Source organism: Trichosurus vulpecula, chromosome 6, assembly GCF_011100635.1.
Source record: "Trichosurus vulpecula isolate mTriVul1 chromosome 6, mTriVul1.pri, whole genome shotgun sequence".
NCBI classification, from domain to species: domain Eukaryota; kingdom Metazoa; phylum Chordata; class Mammalia; order Diprotodontia; family Phalangeridae; genus Trichosurus; species Trichosurus vulpecula.
In genome coordinates, this window is record NC_050578.1 from 260,842,039 (window position 1) to 260,859,303 (window position 17,265).

General features: G+C 34.8%; 1 protein-coding gene across 1 annotated transcript; it reads left to right on the forward strand.

Moving 5' to 3' along the window:
* The first annotated feature begins 15,073 nt into the window (after positions 1-15,073).
* Positions 15,074-16,018, forward strand: LOC118853493 (olfactory receptor 4A47-like). Its single transcript, XM_036763606.1, has one exon. The coding sequence runs from the start codon at positions 15,092-15,094 to the stop codon at positions 16,016-16,018; it is 927 nt and encodes a 308-aa protein (XP_036619501.1). The 5' UTR covers positions 15,074-15,091.
* The last annotated feature ends 1,247 nt before the right edge of the window (positions 16,019-17,265 follow it).

A 17,265-nucleotide genomic window follows, 5' to 3' on the forward strand; every position in this document is an offset into this window, starting at 1 on the left:
CTTTAAGTATCTTAGCTGTCAATGGCTGGTTCATTGTTGTTCAAGGCTCAGAGGTCTTTTTTTTCTTCTAAATACCCTTATATGGGGGCAGAGCCAAGGTGGCATAGAGAAGTCAGGGACTTGAGAGACTTGCCTGAGCCCTTCCCCAAACCCCTCTGAAAACCTTTAAATAGTACACTAAAACAAACTCTGGAGAGGCAGAAGCCATAAAAGGATGGAATGAAAGAATTTTCAAGCCCAAGAAAACTTAGATGGTTGGCATTTCATTCCAATAACAAGTAGTTTTAATTTTAAAAGTCAATAAAACTATTGTTAGTAATTCTGTTTTCTATCTTTCTATAAACCCCCTCCAGGGGGAAAAGTTATTTTAATGTTTTCACAAATTCATGATAGATGAATTAGTTTTCATGTTTTCTAAATCCTGTAGAAAATTAACTATTCAAGAAACTAGAATCCTGATAAATTCCATTTATTTACATCTGACTTCATTTGTGTGAAGTGTTTTGTAATTGTGTTCAAATATGTCCTGGATTTATCTTGGAAAGTAGACTCCCAAATGTTTTATAGTATGTACAGTAAGTTTAAATGGAATTTCTCTTTCTATATCTTGCTGATGGGCTTTGTTAGTGATATATAGGAATGCTGAGGATTTATGTGGGTTAGAAGTGATTTTTCCAAAAGTGCTGTGGAAAAATAGTGATAAACCTAGTTGGGGCTTACCTCATGAAGGAATCTTATCATTTAATAGAACAATCAATCTTTACCAAATGTTCGATATTGGCACAGAGAAAAGGAAGAATTTGAGAAGCCTCTAGAAATGTATCCCTTAGCAATTCAAAACAATGCATATTCTTTTTGGAAAGCAACCAACTAAAATATTAGTAAATAGTAAATATATACAAAAATGTAAAGGAACATAAAGAAATTTCTAGGGAAAAGGACTTCCAAAAACTTGAAGAGAAGATATCTGACAAGATCAGAGAAAGAAATATTTGGCATATAATTTCAAGGAAGCTAGGAAATTTATGAAAAATGCATGAGAAGAGAGTATGTTCCCACCATATGGAACTTCTTGGCCAAAGGTATGCAACATAGTTACAGAAAATCACTTAGAGGAAATAACTGAGATGCCTTTTTTTAGCCAGAAGGGCAAGTTAAAATCTGTTGAAAACATAGTCAGGATGGCTTCAAATATTGAACAGAATAATTGGATTTTGTTATTGTAATTGTGTTGTGATATATTTATCTGTATCAGTAATATCATTCCCCTGAAGATATTTGAGAAGAGGTTGCATGGTCATCTGTGATTTACAAATATCAACTTGTAGCAATATGAGAATGGAGTGGAAAGTGAAGATACAAAAAGCATAGATTAATTAGAAGGTACTCACATAATGTAAGAACGGGATAAAGATCTGAATTTGGTTATATGTGGCAAAAATGAAAAGATAGGGGAAAGGTAAAAGATATATTGTGGCATTAGACATAATAGTTCAGTGGTTAATTTGATAGCATTGGTAAGGGGAAAGAAAGAATAAAAAATGATTCTAACAGTATTCATCTTTAGTACTGTAGGGATGGTGGTGCCCTCAATAAAGCAGCAGTTTGAATAAGGATAATAAATTTAAAATATGAATTTCATTTTTAGTATGTTGAATTTGAAATGCCTATGTAGCACTTCATATTAGAGATATCCAGTTGCAATTTAGTAAGGAAAGGCTGAATTTCAAGAGAGATTAAATTTCATTATTCATATTTGAGAGTAGCTATCTTAAGTGATAATTAAACTCATGAGGACTGATGAAATAATTATGAGAGTTTTTAGAGAGAGAAGCTAAGAAGGTCCTAGATGAAGCATTCTCACAATGTGCACACAGTTAGCAAAAAGAGGTCAATGTCCCAGGAATGCAGAGCAAGAACATGTGAAGAAAACCAAGAAAGATCAATTTCACAGAAGTCAAGGCAATATAGTGGCTAAGTATAAATGGTGTAGACCATACTAAAAGTTGAACAATAAATTAAGATAAGAGTAGAGAAAAAAATCACAGGTACAAGTTAAAATCAAATAACTTTTAAGGGTTCAGTTTTACCTGACTGGTGGCACGAATAACTTTATTTTATTGAAGAGTGGAGGGAGGAGATGGTGAAAAGTGTTGGTACCTATACCAACAAGCTTTCTTAGGAGTTTAACTAGGTAAAGTAAGAGAGCTATTATAGGAAATAATTTCAGTGAATGAAGACTCCCAGTACCATTTTTTTAAAGAATAAGAGTTTTGAACATGTATGTCAGTGGAAGGAGGGAATTAACTGTAAGGATAAAATGAAGATAAGAAGAAAATAAGGAATGGTCAAGGCAGCAAGCTGTCTGAGGAAATGGGAGAGGATATGATCAAGAAATTAAGGAGAAGATATAGCTTTGGAAAAGAGAAGAAATAATTCTTGATTAGGCACTGAAGAAAAGGAGGAAAATGGGGCCGAGGATGATGAAGACATAATATCTTACATGGGAGAGAAAATGGATGGTCGCATCATTTCATATCATGAGGATATGAAAAATTAAAGTACTGATCCTTTCTTTGGGAAGAGTTTGATGATATGCTAAAAGTTAATTGTTTTTCTTTTCATTATCTAATCATGATTTTCTTTTTTGAGTATACATTTATGTTCAATAATTTATTACATGTGTGGGTGGTGGTAGTAAAATCTTTTTGCATAGAATATCTGAAGCTATTTTTTCAACTTTATCATCATTTGAGACTTGGAATAAATGACTCCAGTTTCTTTGACACAATAAACACTTTTCAAGCCATTTAAATATTTGCTTGTTTGTATTTGCCAGCACTTTACCAAAAGCACTTTGTCAGCATTTTTATGCTAGTGAACAAGTGTTCACTCCCTTGTATCACCATTCCCTCTGTATTCTCTCAAGTGTAGCTTGATATCCTTCTTAGTCTCAATGTGAAAATCTGCAATTAAAAGAATGTTAGAACAGGAAGGGAGCTTATGTGTACATTGTAGACACAATAATTGGTTGATGCATTATAATGAATGCCATTATAGCATTAAATACAAATGAATTTTTGCTTTAGTGAATATTTTTGAAACTTCTTTCTCAATGAGCACACATCGTTCTTTCTACCTTGTTTTAATAAGGAGATCCCTTATTAAAGGGATGAGGCATGATCAAGCCTCAGAGTCTTTTTTGGTATATATAAATATTATAATAATGATGAAACATATGATTTTATTAAGCTCAGTTTTCCCCTCAGGTGTACACAAACTAGTAAAGAAAGTAATCTTCCCCAGCTCTGTGAAGGAAGGGCTGAGACATGTTTTAGTAGAAAAATATTATTCAGTGTCAGAAGGCTTAGGATTAATTTTTGGCCCTGCCACTTCTCAGCTGTCTTTTCAAAAACTTCCTTACCATAGCATAGCACTAAAAACGCAGAATGGAGAGTGATTATATAAAGTATCTCATTCAATGAATAAACTGACATTCAGAGAACTTAAGGTATTTGCCTATATAGCTATATTCTAAGTAGGATGTACCTGTGGATAGAGAGCCAGGCTTAGAATCAGGAACATCACATTCCTGAGTTCCATTCTGATCTCAGACACTTTCTAGCTGTGTGACCCTGGTCAAGTTTCTTACCCCTGTTTGCTTCAGTTTCCTCATGTATTAAAAGAGTGAAGGAAATGCCAAACTGTTCTAGTATCTTTTCCAAGAAAACCTTAAATGGGTTCACAAAGAACCAGACAAATCTGAAATGATTGAACAAAAAACAATGAACATGAAAGGCATTAAAAAGACCTATGACTACCTGTGTGACTTTGGGCAAGTCACTTAACCCCAATTGCCCTGCCCTCCCTCATCAAAAGGAGAAGAAGAAGAAGAAGAAGAAGAAGAAGAAGAAGAAGAAGAAGAAGAAGAAGAAGAAGAAGAAGAAGAAGAAGAAGAAGAAGAAGAAGAAGAAGAAGAAGAAGAAGAAGAAGAAGAAAGAGGAGGAGGAGGAGGACCTATGATCTGCAGATAGCTCTCCATATTTCCCGCTTCAAGGAGGCTGGCATCCTTGTCCCATGTGGGTCCCTCTGGAACACCCCTCTGCTTCCTGTTAAAAAGCCTGGCACTTCTGACTTTCGGCCAGTGCAAGATCTTTGTCCTGTTCAGGGCCCTGAGGGCCCCAACCTCACCCAGGCTGTGCATGGTTAAGTTCCCTGCCCCCAATATCATATCAGATACAAATAAATCAGTGACTCCCAATTGTCTCAGTGCTGAGAAATACAAAAACATCACACTTTATCTGCCCCATTCAAACAAAGGCCAGAATCATTAAAGGTCCCAGTAAAAATTCCAACCTTAAATACTATTACACAGTTTGTTATTTTCTTTAAGTTATCCATTTTATCAGTGATTAATTATATGTAGTACTAGAGAAGCCTTGAGACAAGGCTATTTGAAGTGATTGGAAAAGAAGACAATCTCAGACATATAGTAATCCATATTTTACTTTTCTTCTTTTACCTTAAGCTAATAATTTTTTTAAAGTTACAGATACCATGTGATTGAATGTTTCTGTAAGCCTACAGTGTATCAATTGGTAGAGTGGATAAAGAATTAGATGTGCTTTCAGGAAGAGCAGAGTTCAAATCTAGCATCAGTTACTTTCTAGCTGCATGGTTGTGGGTCACTAACTTAACCATTATTCTGCACAGTTTTTCAATTTATAAAATAGAGACAATAATAACACATAACTCTCACAGTTGTTGTCAGAATCAAAGGAGATAACATTCCTAAATAATTTTCTTTTTTTTAAATTATTATTTATTCAATATTTTTAGTTTTCAGCATTGATTTCCACAAGATTTTGAATTAAAAATTTTCTCCCTATTTCTACCCTCCCACCCACTCCAAGATGGCATGTATTCTGATTGCCCCATTTCCCAGTCAGCCCTCTCTTCTGTCAACTCACTCCCCCCCCATCCCCTTTTCCCTTACTTTCTTATAGGGCAAAATAGATTTCTGTGCTCCATTGCCTGTATATCTTATTTCCAAGTTGCATTCAAAAACAATTTTTTTTCAAATCTGCTTTTAAAACTTTGAGTAACAAATTCTCTCCCCTCTTCCCTCCCCACCCACCCTCCCTAAGAAGGCAAGCAATTCAACATAGGCCACATGTGCATCGTTATGTAAAACACTTCCACAATACTCATGTTGTGAAAGACTAACTATATTTCCCTCCATCCTACCCTGTCCCCCTTTATTCAATTTTCTCCCTTGATCCTGTCCGTTTTTGAAAGTGTTTGCTGTCGATTACCTCCTCCCCTATATGCCCTCCCTTCTATCGTACCATTTTTTATCCCCTTCCTCCTTCTTTCCTGTGGGGTAAGATGCCCGATTGAGTGTGTATGTTATTTCCTCCTCAAGTCAAATTCTATGAGAACAAGATTCACTCATTCCCCTCCACCTGCATCCTCTTCCCTTCCAAGAAACTGCTTTTTCTTGCCACTTTTATGTGAGATAATTTACCCCATTCTATCTCTCCCTTTCTTGCTCTCTCAACATATTCCTCTCTCATCCCTTAATTTGATTGTATTTTTTTAGATATCATTCCTTCATATTCAACTCACCCTCTGCCCTCTCTCTCTCTCTCTCTCTCTCTCTCTCTCTCTCTCTCTCTCTCTCTCTCTCTCTGTGTATATATATATATCTTTCAGGTCACTTGAGGCATCAATGAAAATAAGTTTGAAGACCATGGAAACTGATTTTGGTTGATGAGAATTAACATTGCTTCAAAAATTATATTTAAAAAAATTCCCAATCATTAGTTTGCTTAAAAAGGTCAATTTACTTTTTAGTGCTTATATTGGGATAGGAAGGCCCCAAAATCTCTTGGATTCTAAGTTTTATTTTTTATTATTATATATTGCATCATAGCTCCTTTATGATTAATTCATTCTTGTATGTTTGATTATATGTGCTTCTATGTGTAAGACAGACAGAGACAGAGAAGATGTTAATATATCTTGCCTTAACAATTGTTCACCTGATATTGGATATTTAAATTTGAAACTTGGAAATATAACAAAGACAGAAATATATGCTGTATACTTATGGCCACTGTGTTTGTCTCCAAAGATAAAATTTATCTCCCTTACTCCTTTGCAAAGGATAACTATGGCCGAGGGACAGTTAATACACTCTGAGATTCAGTATATTGGATAGTTTTTTTTTATTCTTTTCATTCTTTCATTTTTTGTTACAATGTATGGCTCACTCTGTGAATAGGAAAAATATATATTATGAAATGAACATTATATGAATTAAAATACAACAGTTATTTTTTAAAAGAGTAGAAAAAATGTAATTGATATGTAGTCAGTTTTTAAATAAGCTATGAGAGGTAGTATCTGCTCAAGGGATGCCTCTTTTTATTCAGAACAAATAAATGTAAAATATAACCAAAATGTTCCTGGCTTCCCAACAAGTATTGTTTATTAATAGATACTGTGAGTATATCCATAACAATAACTTAGGGTCTCATCACAGGAATTACTATAGCTTCAGAACAAGGGGAAATTTCACCCTGGAGAATGAGAAGTTGGCCCTGCTGGTTTCCAGTGGGCCCTAGTGTCTGCAGGTGGAAGTTTCCCTTCTTCAGACTGCTAACTTCCTATGAGTATTTTTCTGAAATCCTTGGCAACCCAGGAACTTGAGTAAAGGGAAAAAGTGAAGGTAAATGGCCATAGACAGCATAAGTCTGATACCTGAGCAAGGCAGGAACAATTAGGAATCTAAAATACTGCCTTCTGATGTCTAGGTTCATTCTAGTTTGAGAAATAAGATTTGTCTTAGAATGGGGAAAAAGTCAGAATATTTGATCTATGTTGGGGAGAATGAATTTCTTCCAGCATTTTTCCACATAGCCAAGAAAGAAAAAATACTGGCTAACTGGGAAACCAGAGGGTTGAACCAGGAAAAGAATTTGGAAGTTTGTGGGTAGTAAAAATTCCCTCTAGTCTATCTCTGAGAAGCTTTGAATGGAGAGAGAGCAAAGAAAGCAAGCAGAAAACTTCCTAGCAGATCAGGGAGAGGTAGATTTATTTGCGTTTCTAAACTATTGACTGCTACACAAACAGGTGGAGATGTGAAGCATAAAATGTATTATTTTAATTTAAAGAATAGGATGGATCTGAATTTGAATTCTAAATTTTTCATGGGCCATGTCTTGTCTAATGTCTCATTTTATGTTTCATGTTCCTGTAGAAGTTTTTCACTTTAGGAACACAGAGGTTAAAAAGAGTTAATTAGCAAAAGAAAGAGATCTCTGGAAGGCTGTGTAGAAAGAAAACTGAGGTGAAGGACAGAGATAAGCTCCTTTAGAATGCAAATTGCTAGTCATTTAACTTAACTTCAGGTTTTAAGACTGGGAAAGATCTCCCATGTTTAGGCTTTCAGTGGGAGATTAAGATTTTTTTTTGGTTCCAACACTAGCCAAGTTGGAATACAAGACTAAAAATTAAATCATGAAAAGCCAGCAGCTTTTAGAACTGATAAAGAATCAGAGCCAAAGCAGCCCAGAGGAAGAGAGCACTGATAGGGGGAAGAAAGCTGAGGGTTCTGAATTAAGGCTTAATTAGATCCTAAAGGTTAAAAATTTGTATGTTTGCATTAAATTCAAAGTATCTGACATCAATCAAAGTGTTTTAAAGCTGTGGAAGTAAAGGGGGACTTCTGTAAGATAATGAGATGATCACTGTAGTGGTTCGGTGGTCTGTCCAGAATGTGATTAAATTGTAAGACATTTAACTTTAAGTTTTAAGGTAAAAGCAGCTGGAGAAGAAGCTTGGTGAGTATAATTTTTTTTTCATTTATTTGAAATGTTTGAGGTAGGTTGGGTCAAGATCAGGAATGAAAGAGATTGAAATTGGAGTGAGAATATGGAGAGCAAAATATTTGGGTAAAGATTGGGGAAGAAAGAGAGATAGAAACTGGAGGTAAAGGATTTGGGTGGTGGGGAGAACAGCAGTTAGTCCATGTGGCTCACAAGTCCACATGTTTTTAGTCACCCCCTCCCCACACCATATTAGAAGACTTGGTATATCAATCAGGTGCTGAAAATAAATTGGAAATTTTCCTGATTGGAAAATAAGGCTGATTAGTTAGTAATAAAAGCTCTTAGTGAATCTGGCTATTGACGATAGTAAAGACATTGATTTGTATAATTATAAAAGAAGCTTTGCCTGTGTAAAGAATGATGGAATTTTGTTTCCAGATAAATTCTATAAAATTATAATTGGAAGCCATATACTAGTGCCTAGGGGTAGGAAATTAAACTAGCCACCTGGAAATTAGCATACCTAAAACAAAGGCTCTTTTGTTCTCAAAAGGGCTGCCAAGCCCAAATATAATTCACCTAGTGTTGAGATCTTTTTATTGATAATCCTGTGCTCCTCTTCAACTCACCTTTCTCCATTCTCTTTAGCTATTGAAAGGGATCCCTTCCCATGCTATCTGAGGCAGACAAATAGAGGGGAAACTAAAAATATCTTAGCTTGGTATAAATAATTGAGGTGTATGAAGATGAGAGGGGTGGGGGAGCAGAAAACCCATGTGCTCTTAAGAGCCGCTCCCTCCCAATCTTTCTTTAGAAGACATGAGCACTTTTTAAAGAGTCCAAAGCTTTTTGCTTGGAAGGATACTTCCTTCAAATTCCTTAGGCCTTGTAGTTTGGCTAAGCTAATCTAAGGAGTAAAGAATTAGAATGCCTAAGGTGAGGTTTGGCAAAAGCTGACCAATGAGGGCCAGGGTGCCAACTTCAAATCTGGATGAATTATTAAAGGAAGAAATGATATGAAACAAAAATCTTTTTTTTTTTAAATTCACTCATGGCCAGGAAAATATTCCTAATACCTGGCAGAGAGGCAACAATGTCTTTTAAAAATGGATGTGATAAAAATGTGATAGTTTGTAACATATTTTATTACAACCAGGTAATATTTCACTAGCTTTTCCTTTAGAAAATCTGGACTATTTATGAAAATATATACAGTGATTATGAAATGAATGACTCCCTATGTAAGGAGACTTATAAATTCATTCACCTAAATTGAAGAAGGGTAGTTTCAAGTTTAAAATATGTAAAAATGTTTAAGGCATTATTACATTTGTACGGTTTAAATGTTCTTAAAAATTTTACTGTCAGAGAAAAATGATGAATGGGTTAAAAAGCTGTTATTTGAATATTGCTTAAATATAACCCTAATTTTTGGTCTTTATTTAAAATGAGGTTTCAGTTAAAATTGTTTTGCTATCGCTTATAGAACTTGTGAAATTGTTAACTAATCCTTTGTGAGATCTCTTCTTGTAATTTTTGTCAATCATGTATATCAGCATCCATTCTTTTAGAGGAATTGGCCTGGATAGGAGGCTTTGTTCAGGCAATAATACTGATTTTATCCATCATCTTGCTACTTCTCTGTGGTCCCAATGTCACTGACCATTTGTTTTTGTGATTTCTTTTTTTTTTTTTTGCTGAAACTCTCTTGTGCTGATGTCCACCTCTGTTGCCTTTTTGTTGCTTCCAATAGTGGGAATAATGTGCATATTCACTTTTTTCATGCATCTCACATCCTATATCAACCTACTGAACTCCCTGAAAATGTACAATTCAGAAGGACAGAGAAAAACTCTCTCAAATTGTGTATCCCACATTGTTGTAGTCTTTTTGCTCATTGTGCCATGTATTTTTTCATATCTGTGACCTATGACCAGCTTTTTCATTGATAAAGCCATTCCCGTGTTTTATACAATGATATAATAATCCCTTAATCTATACACTAAGGAATGAGGAAGTAAAAAAAATGCCATGAGAAAATTATGGAGTTATTTCGATGCTCTTTGGCTTCTGATCAGTTCTGTATAGCTATCTCTGAAGTGGTGAGATTATATACTGAAGACTCTCTTCAACAGATGCAGTCTTAACAGCTAGTTCCAATCTATAACAATGAGCCAATCAAATCATCCCCAATAAAAAGAATTCTCCATAGTCAATGAAGATTGGAGGGAGTGGGAGAAGATTTACTTGGAGTACTGACTTTCCTTTATTCTTAATGTTATTATTTGTTCTTTGTCTATCAATTGAAGCACAGGCTAATTTTTCCATAATAATCATAGGGACCTATAGTTGAGAGTGTATACAGAGGTTTGGACTTATCCTCAGAAAGACATACATTTGAATCCTGCTACAGCCACCTATTAAGTGCCCGACCCTGGTAAAGTCAAGTAAACTCTTAGTGTCAATTTTCTCATTGGTTAAATGGGGATAATGATATCATTCACTTTACAGTATAGTTGTGAGGAATAAATGGAATAGTAAGCGGAAAAGGCTTTGCACTCCTTCAAACACTACGACGACTACTGCTTTCTTGAATGATGGTATAGTCATTATTATTGTTTTATTGAATGATTGTATAGGAACTGGGTCCATTTGATCCAGATTGGTGGAGACATAAGTTTGTTTTGATCTTCCTACAGGAGACCCTGGGTGAGTACAAAATGATCCAAAGACAGTGATTTGGCGTAGTGCCCCAGGCCAGTCTCTGGTTCCAAGCTACAGATTGCCAAGATATTTGGGGAATATAAACTCATGGTGTGTGTGTGTGTGTGTGTGTGTGTGTGTGTGTGTGTGTGTGTGCGCGTGTGTGTGTGTGTGTTTCCACTTCACTGGGAAACTGCTGTGATGAACTTGGCCTATTTGGTTGTCCCATGCATTTGTCATCAATCACCACAAGCTTTACCCTATACAATGTAATATTCCATTAATAAAGTCCTTTGGAATTTGATTTCTAAATGTTTTAATCAACTGTGCCACAAAGGAAAAGAACATATACATATATAAACACATTTACACACATGTGTTTATATATACGTATTTATACCTATTTATATGTGTAAGTTTATATTTATGTGTGTATCCACATGTGTATATGTGAATGTATATGTGTGTATATTTTATGTATGTATGTATATGTATCTGTGCATATATGCATATGTGTGTGCATATATGTGTGCATACTCACACATATTTATATTTGTACACACTCAGTGAACGTGGGTACATGTATATATGTACACATACATGTACATATATGCACACATATACAGTGCACATGTATATACCTGTATGTATTTTATGTATGTATCTGCAAGTATATGGGTATATATATGGATGTGTGCATATACACACATTTGTGTGTATATATACACATATACATCAACACACATACATATACATATACATATACACATAGTTACATATACCCATACATATACACATGTGTATGTATATGTGTGCATTTGTGTGTATATGTCTATGTATGTATGTACATGTGTGTACCTATGTATAGACACACACTTATGTGTCTGCATGGTATTTCTGCACAAAAAATAATCAGCTCCTTAAGGGAAAGAATGCTTTAATTTTTGTCTCTTCACATCATCTAACAAATTTACTTTAAATACTTATACAAAACCAAAACCAAAGAAGGAAAAGCAAATCTGTGCTTGCATCAATACCATCTCTGCAACTAAATTTTCATGTTAGTATTGTCTAGAGTATTCATATGTTAAAAGACTTGACTGCAGTCATATAGTTAAAATGTGTGAGAAGTGACATTTAAATCTATGGCTAGGGTGACCTCTCTGTTCATTATAGCATGGATTTTCATCTTAGAAAGAATACAAAAAGGAAATAAAAAATAATTTTTGGGGAAGCACTAGCAGCCGATGTTGAGGACAAATGGCCTTATGTAGCATGTGGAAAAATGATTCAATCTTATTAACACCAAAAATAAAAAGAGGAAAAACAAAAGGAAAAAAAAAACCATAAAGAAAACATCTAGTTTAATTCATAAAAATTCCTTACTAGAAATACCAGCCAAATAGTATAACATACTTATACTAGTATGTAATATGGGAAAATCTCTTCAGATTAACTTCCTATACTTGCCATGCCATGACAGGCTTCTGTAAGAGTGTCTTATTTGCATTCTTCTATATGCTTATCCACTTATTTTAAATATCCTAGTTGTCACTGGCTTGTTAATTTTTGTTCAAGGCTCAGAGGTCTTTTCTCTTGTAAATAGCTTTACTTGGGGGTGTAGCCAAGATGGAAGAGAGAAGGCAGGGCCTTGAAAGACTTGCCTGAGCCTTTCCCAAAGCCCTCTGAAAACCTTTAAATAATACCCTAAAACAACTCTGGAGAGGCAGAATCCATAAAGGGATGGAGTGAAACAATTATCAAGCCAAGAAATCTTATATGGTTGATGTTTCATTCCAGTAACAACCAGTATTGAACTTTAAAAGTTAATAAAAGTATTGTTAGTAATTTCATTTTCTTTCTGTAGACCCTCTCAAGGAGGGAAAATTATTTTAATGTATTCATATGTTCATGATGGATTCATTATTTTTTATATTTTTAAAGTTCTGTAGCAAATTAACTATTCAAGGGACTAGAACCCGGAGCCTGCAGCTGTCATTTGACACAACTTTGAAGAAACCACATAAAGCCTCTCAATGGCCCTAGCTCTCTAATGAAATAACAATTTCTCTTCAAAATATCTCTGTCTCTTTTTTCTTTGGACTCATTTTTTTTCTTGACTCTACAATTAAGGTTATTAACTCTCAGACAACTCCAGAGACATGGAACCCTAGGACCATGTGGACTGTCCCTGTACTCTGGGCATATTTCCCAAAGGATTTGATTAGAGAAGTAGTTTTAAGAATACAGTATTAGAATGACTCAGACATGGGTTCTGTATTTATTGAATATGAACAAAATCCTTCTTTCTTGACAAAAATGTCCACAGGACTCACATGGAATCACCTTCAAAATCTGAGGAAGTTTAATTGTTTGGAAAAAATACTGATGTGAAGGAAGTGGGGGAGATATTTGGAAACTATTAGGCTGATTTAGACCCTTTAAACTGAAATTAATTACCATGGAATTTCTGTCTCTGTGGTGAAAACAGGATGAGTGGTAGTGAACAGCATTTTCATTGCCCTAAGCTCGTCTCAACATCAAGGAAAATATATCAGAATCCAGGACTTGGAACAATTGACTTCATGGAGAGGTAATATATTTAGAAAAGTCCTTCAAATTTCTGATTCTATCCCAAACTATGCTTTGCATTAAGATTATACAGTAGATGCTAATCTAAGCTGAATGAATATTTCTCACTTGATTCAGTGAGAAATGACAATCATTATCAAAATAAAGAACTAAACCACTTACAAAAATCCCTGCTGTTAATCTCTTTATGAAGTTAAGGATATAAATGAAGAAATTGAAAGATTCAGCTGATTATTTTGAGATGTAAAATATATGGGGCACTTCATATGATTATCAATTTTGAAGTGACATCTTTGCAATGACACTAGAAAAGTATGAAGATCAGGCTTAGGAAAATATTCGGAAAATGGCATATGCTATTGATTTCAGAAGTGTCTTAGTTATGTGGCTTTTGTTGTTAATAAGAGAGTAGCTTCAGACAAAGTCAAAAGCAGAAAAAAAAAACATGCATGATCTCTTTCATTTCTTCCCTCCACATAGAAAGGTTTGATGAACATGAAATGATGATGATGATAATATAACAATAATTATTATTTTATGAAATGTATATCATGCTTGTTATTTTATAGTTCTGTAACAAATAGGTCCCTTTAATTTTAAAAAAAATGCATTTATTTGGTACACTTTCAGTCTTGGGATATTATAAACATATTTGGAGAAGTGTGGATAATAGTTTAAAGTGATATCTTTTGCCAGATTACCTGCATTTTAATAAAGGTATTATAGATGAAAAAAATCCTTATTGTCACAATGAAACAAATCCTAATTGATTGAATGAAAAAAGATACTATTGGTATCTCACTCTTTAGTGATAGAGGGTCATTTGGATGAACCTCAGATTACTTTAGGAAACTGCTTAATTACTTAAAAAAAGATAAATCTTGTCATGTGGGAGATCAGAGGACCTTAGATAAGTATTACATTTCTGTGCGTACAGCTCTTTTTCACTTGAATCACTACCATTTATCTTCTTTTATGAAAACAAATTGTTTTTGAAGTGGAAGTCTCTTGGAAATGTGAGAAAAAAAACTGATACTGCAATTTGAAAGATTGTATTTACAAAGAGAAATTAAAATGCTTGTGCCATTGGAAATGAGGATACTCATTGTCAGGCTGTCAGCACAGAGGACACCAGTAAAAGGAACTTTGTGTAAAGTACTTTTTGTAGCGACAAAAATGAAAAACAATATGAGTGTCCATTTATTAGGGAATACTCAAACATACTGAACATGTTTGTATTAGAAAGTATTTGATATTTAAGTTCATGATATGTTTTTGTTTCTTTTCTCTATTTTGTATTTGTGTTTTGGTAAAATAAAATTTAAAAAAACTGTTTTAAAAAAATACGAATAACTGGAATTTAGAGAAACATTAGATTTTTATGAATTAAAGCAGACTCAAATAGGCAGAAAATGGAAAACAATCTCCACAAAGTTGACAACAATATAATTAGAAAGAACAATTGAAATGTAATGTGGCTATTGTGATCAACCTAGTCACAGGAAATGCTTGAGAAAGTGTTCCTTATTCCCTTTGTTACAAAGAAGAGAAACTATGAATTAGGCTTATTTCATATACACTCAGATGTAAATGGTGTATATAGAGAGACAAAAGTGATATAAAAAGGGGTCAATAAAATGTTTCTGTTTCTTAATTATCTTTATAGGCATATGACTGCTGAAACTACAGAAGAATGACCAACTTTTATAAGTGAGATTAACATTTGCAAATAGAATATCCATCATTTCTTCTTTCCCTTCCCCTTAAAAATGCTCTGTGAACTAGTAGTGTTTCACTGTTGTGACTGCAATTCTAGTGAGTAAACTGATTCCCATAATGATTAAGCAGATAGTCAATAAAAAAGGGGGCAGAGGTGAGAACTGAATTCAAGACTTTCCTAACTACAAGTCTGGTACAATATCTAATAAACAGTTACTCTCACTCCATGCCCCCAAGAAAGCATGGAAAACAGGATTAATGTCACTGAATTTGTCCTCCTGGGGCTTACCCAGAATCCTGAGGTACAAAAAATACTATTTGCTGTATTCTTAATTATCTACATTTTAACTATGGTGGGTAACATTCTGATTATCATAACTGTCATCAGAAGTAAGAACTTGAGGTCCCCTATGTACTTCTTTCTTTCCTTCTTGTCTTTTATGGATGCTCTCTATTCCACTGTCATTGTCCCTAAAATGACCATAGATATGCTCTATGAAAAGGCAACCATCTCTTTCCAAGCTTGTATGGTGCAGCTCTTCTTGGAACACCTGTTTGGTGGGGCTGAAGTTTTCCTCCTCATTTTTATGGCCTATGATCGCTATGTAGCCATCTGTAAACCTTTGTATTACTTAGTCATAATGCGATGGCGTGTATGTGTTCTGCTGTTGGTGGTATCCTGGATTGGAGGTTTCATGCATTCATTAGTTCAGCTCCTTTGTATTGTTAGTCTCCCATTCTGTGGACCCAATATCATTGATCACTTTGCTTGTGACATGTACCCTTTATTGGAACTTTCCTGTACAGATACCTTTATAATTGGCATCTCAGTGATTGCCAATGGAGGAGCAATATGCACAATTGTCTTTGTACTATTGCTCATCTCTTATGGGGTCATTCTACGCACTTTGAAATCTCAAAGTTCAGAAGGTCGACAAAAAGCCCTTTCTACTTGCATCTCCCACATCACAGTTGTTGTCTTCTTCTTTGTCCCTTGTATTTTCATGTATGATAGGCCTGTCTGTACCTTCCCCATTGATAAATCTCTATCTGTCTTTTATACTATCATCACTCCCATGTTGAACCCTTTGATCTACACCCTGAGAAACACAGAGATGAAAAATGCCATGAAGAAACTTTGGTACAGAAAAGGGATGTCCAGCTGTTAGTTAATGGATATACTGGACAAGCAGTGATAAGAAGAAAGGAAATGATAAAGATTTTTAAATTCCTAAAACTCTGAGGTTTCTTGAGTTTGAGAAAGCAGAACCTGAATAAGTAAGGAAAAAGGTAAACTTTCTGTCATGAGCATTAGAAACTGCATTTTTGTTGTTCTTTTTAGAACTATTTCTTTAAGACCTTAATGGTGTAATGAAAAAGGCTATCCATGTCCAGGTAGACAACTGATGGATTATGATTGCAGATTGCAGCATATTTTTTCTCCTTAGTTTCTTTTATTTTTTGTAGGTAATACATTTTCCCAGAGGAGAAAGAAACTATAAAATTTTGTGCCAAACAGAGTGAGGCCTAGGGATAATCAGAGATAAGCAGAGTACATCAAATAAGAGATAATGAAAAGAGCAGAAACTCTATGCCAGGTGGAGAGTATATGCCTAGTTGATATGACAAATATTTCCTAGAAGAAAGCATACTGAATGGGCCTGGAAGATTCTTTCTTTTATACCAAAAACATACAGCTACATCAGGAAAGAAGAAAAGGGATCAGAACCCTGCTTTCTACGGAGACTTGCAACTTTTCCTTTTGTTCCCTTTAGTTCCACAACTGCAGATGTTAGCAATTTCATAGTAGTTTGCTGATATAGGTTTTTTTTGCCTTATCTCCTCCCTGATATCTACCCTTTCACCTACATTCAACATCTTATCCTTTTGGCCTGCTTCTTTCATGTTTCTTTTCCCATGGTGAATAGCTTTCTGCCATACTTCATCTTTAAGACTCCAATGCCTACTTGAATGAGTTTTTTTTTACAATGAAATTCACCAGAATCATCAACATTATTGTTTTACACAAAGAAGAACAACAAAAAAATCTGTCTCCCATGTCTTCACTGGACCCAAGTTATCACTTAAAATAAAATCTTTAGCTTCTTGCAGAGGAAAAAAAAAAGTTCAAAAGGTGAGGGAAAGGGGAAGTTGCAGCTTGGCTAATAAATGTAGCCTTAGAGGAGGAAACCTTGGGATGCCCTAATTTCTGGCCAGAGTCTTTTTAATTTGGTTATTTTCTCTGTTATATGGGGAAAGCTAAGTGGCTTAATGGATGGTGCATGAGGCCTAGAATCAAGAAGACTTGTCCTTACGAGTTCAAATGCAGCCTCAGATATTTATTGCCTGTGTGATCCTGTGTGAGTGACTTAACCCTGTTTGCCTTAGTTCCTCACCTGTAAAATGAGCTGGAGAA

What these genes read in the sequence shown, in the direction of transcription:
- LOC118853493 (XM_036763606.1), top strand. Translation starts at nt 15,092, where the DNA reads ATGGAAAACAGGATTAATGTCACTGAATTTGTCCTCCTGGGGCTTACC.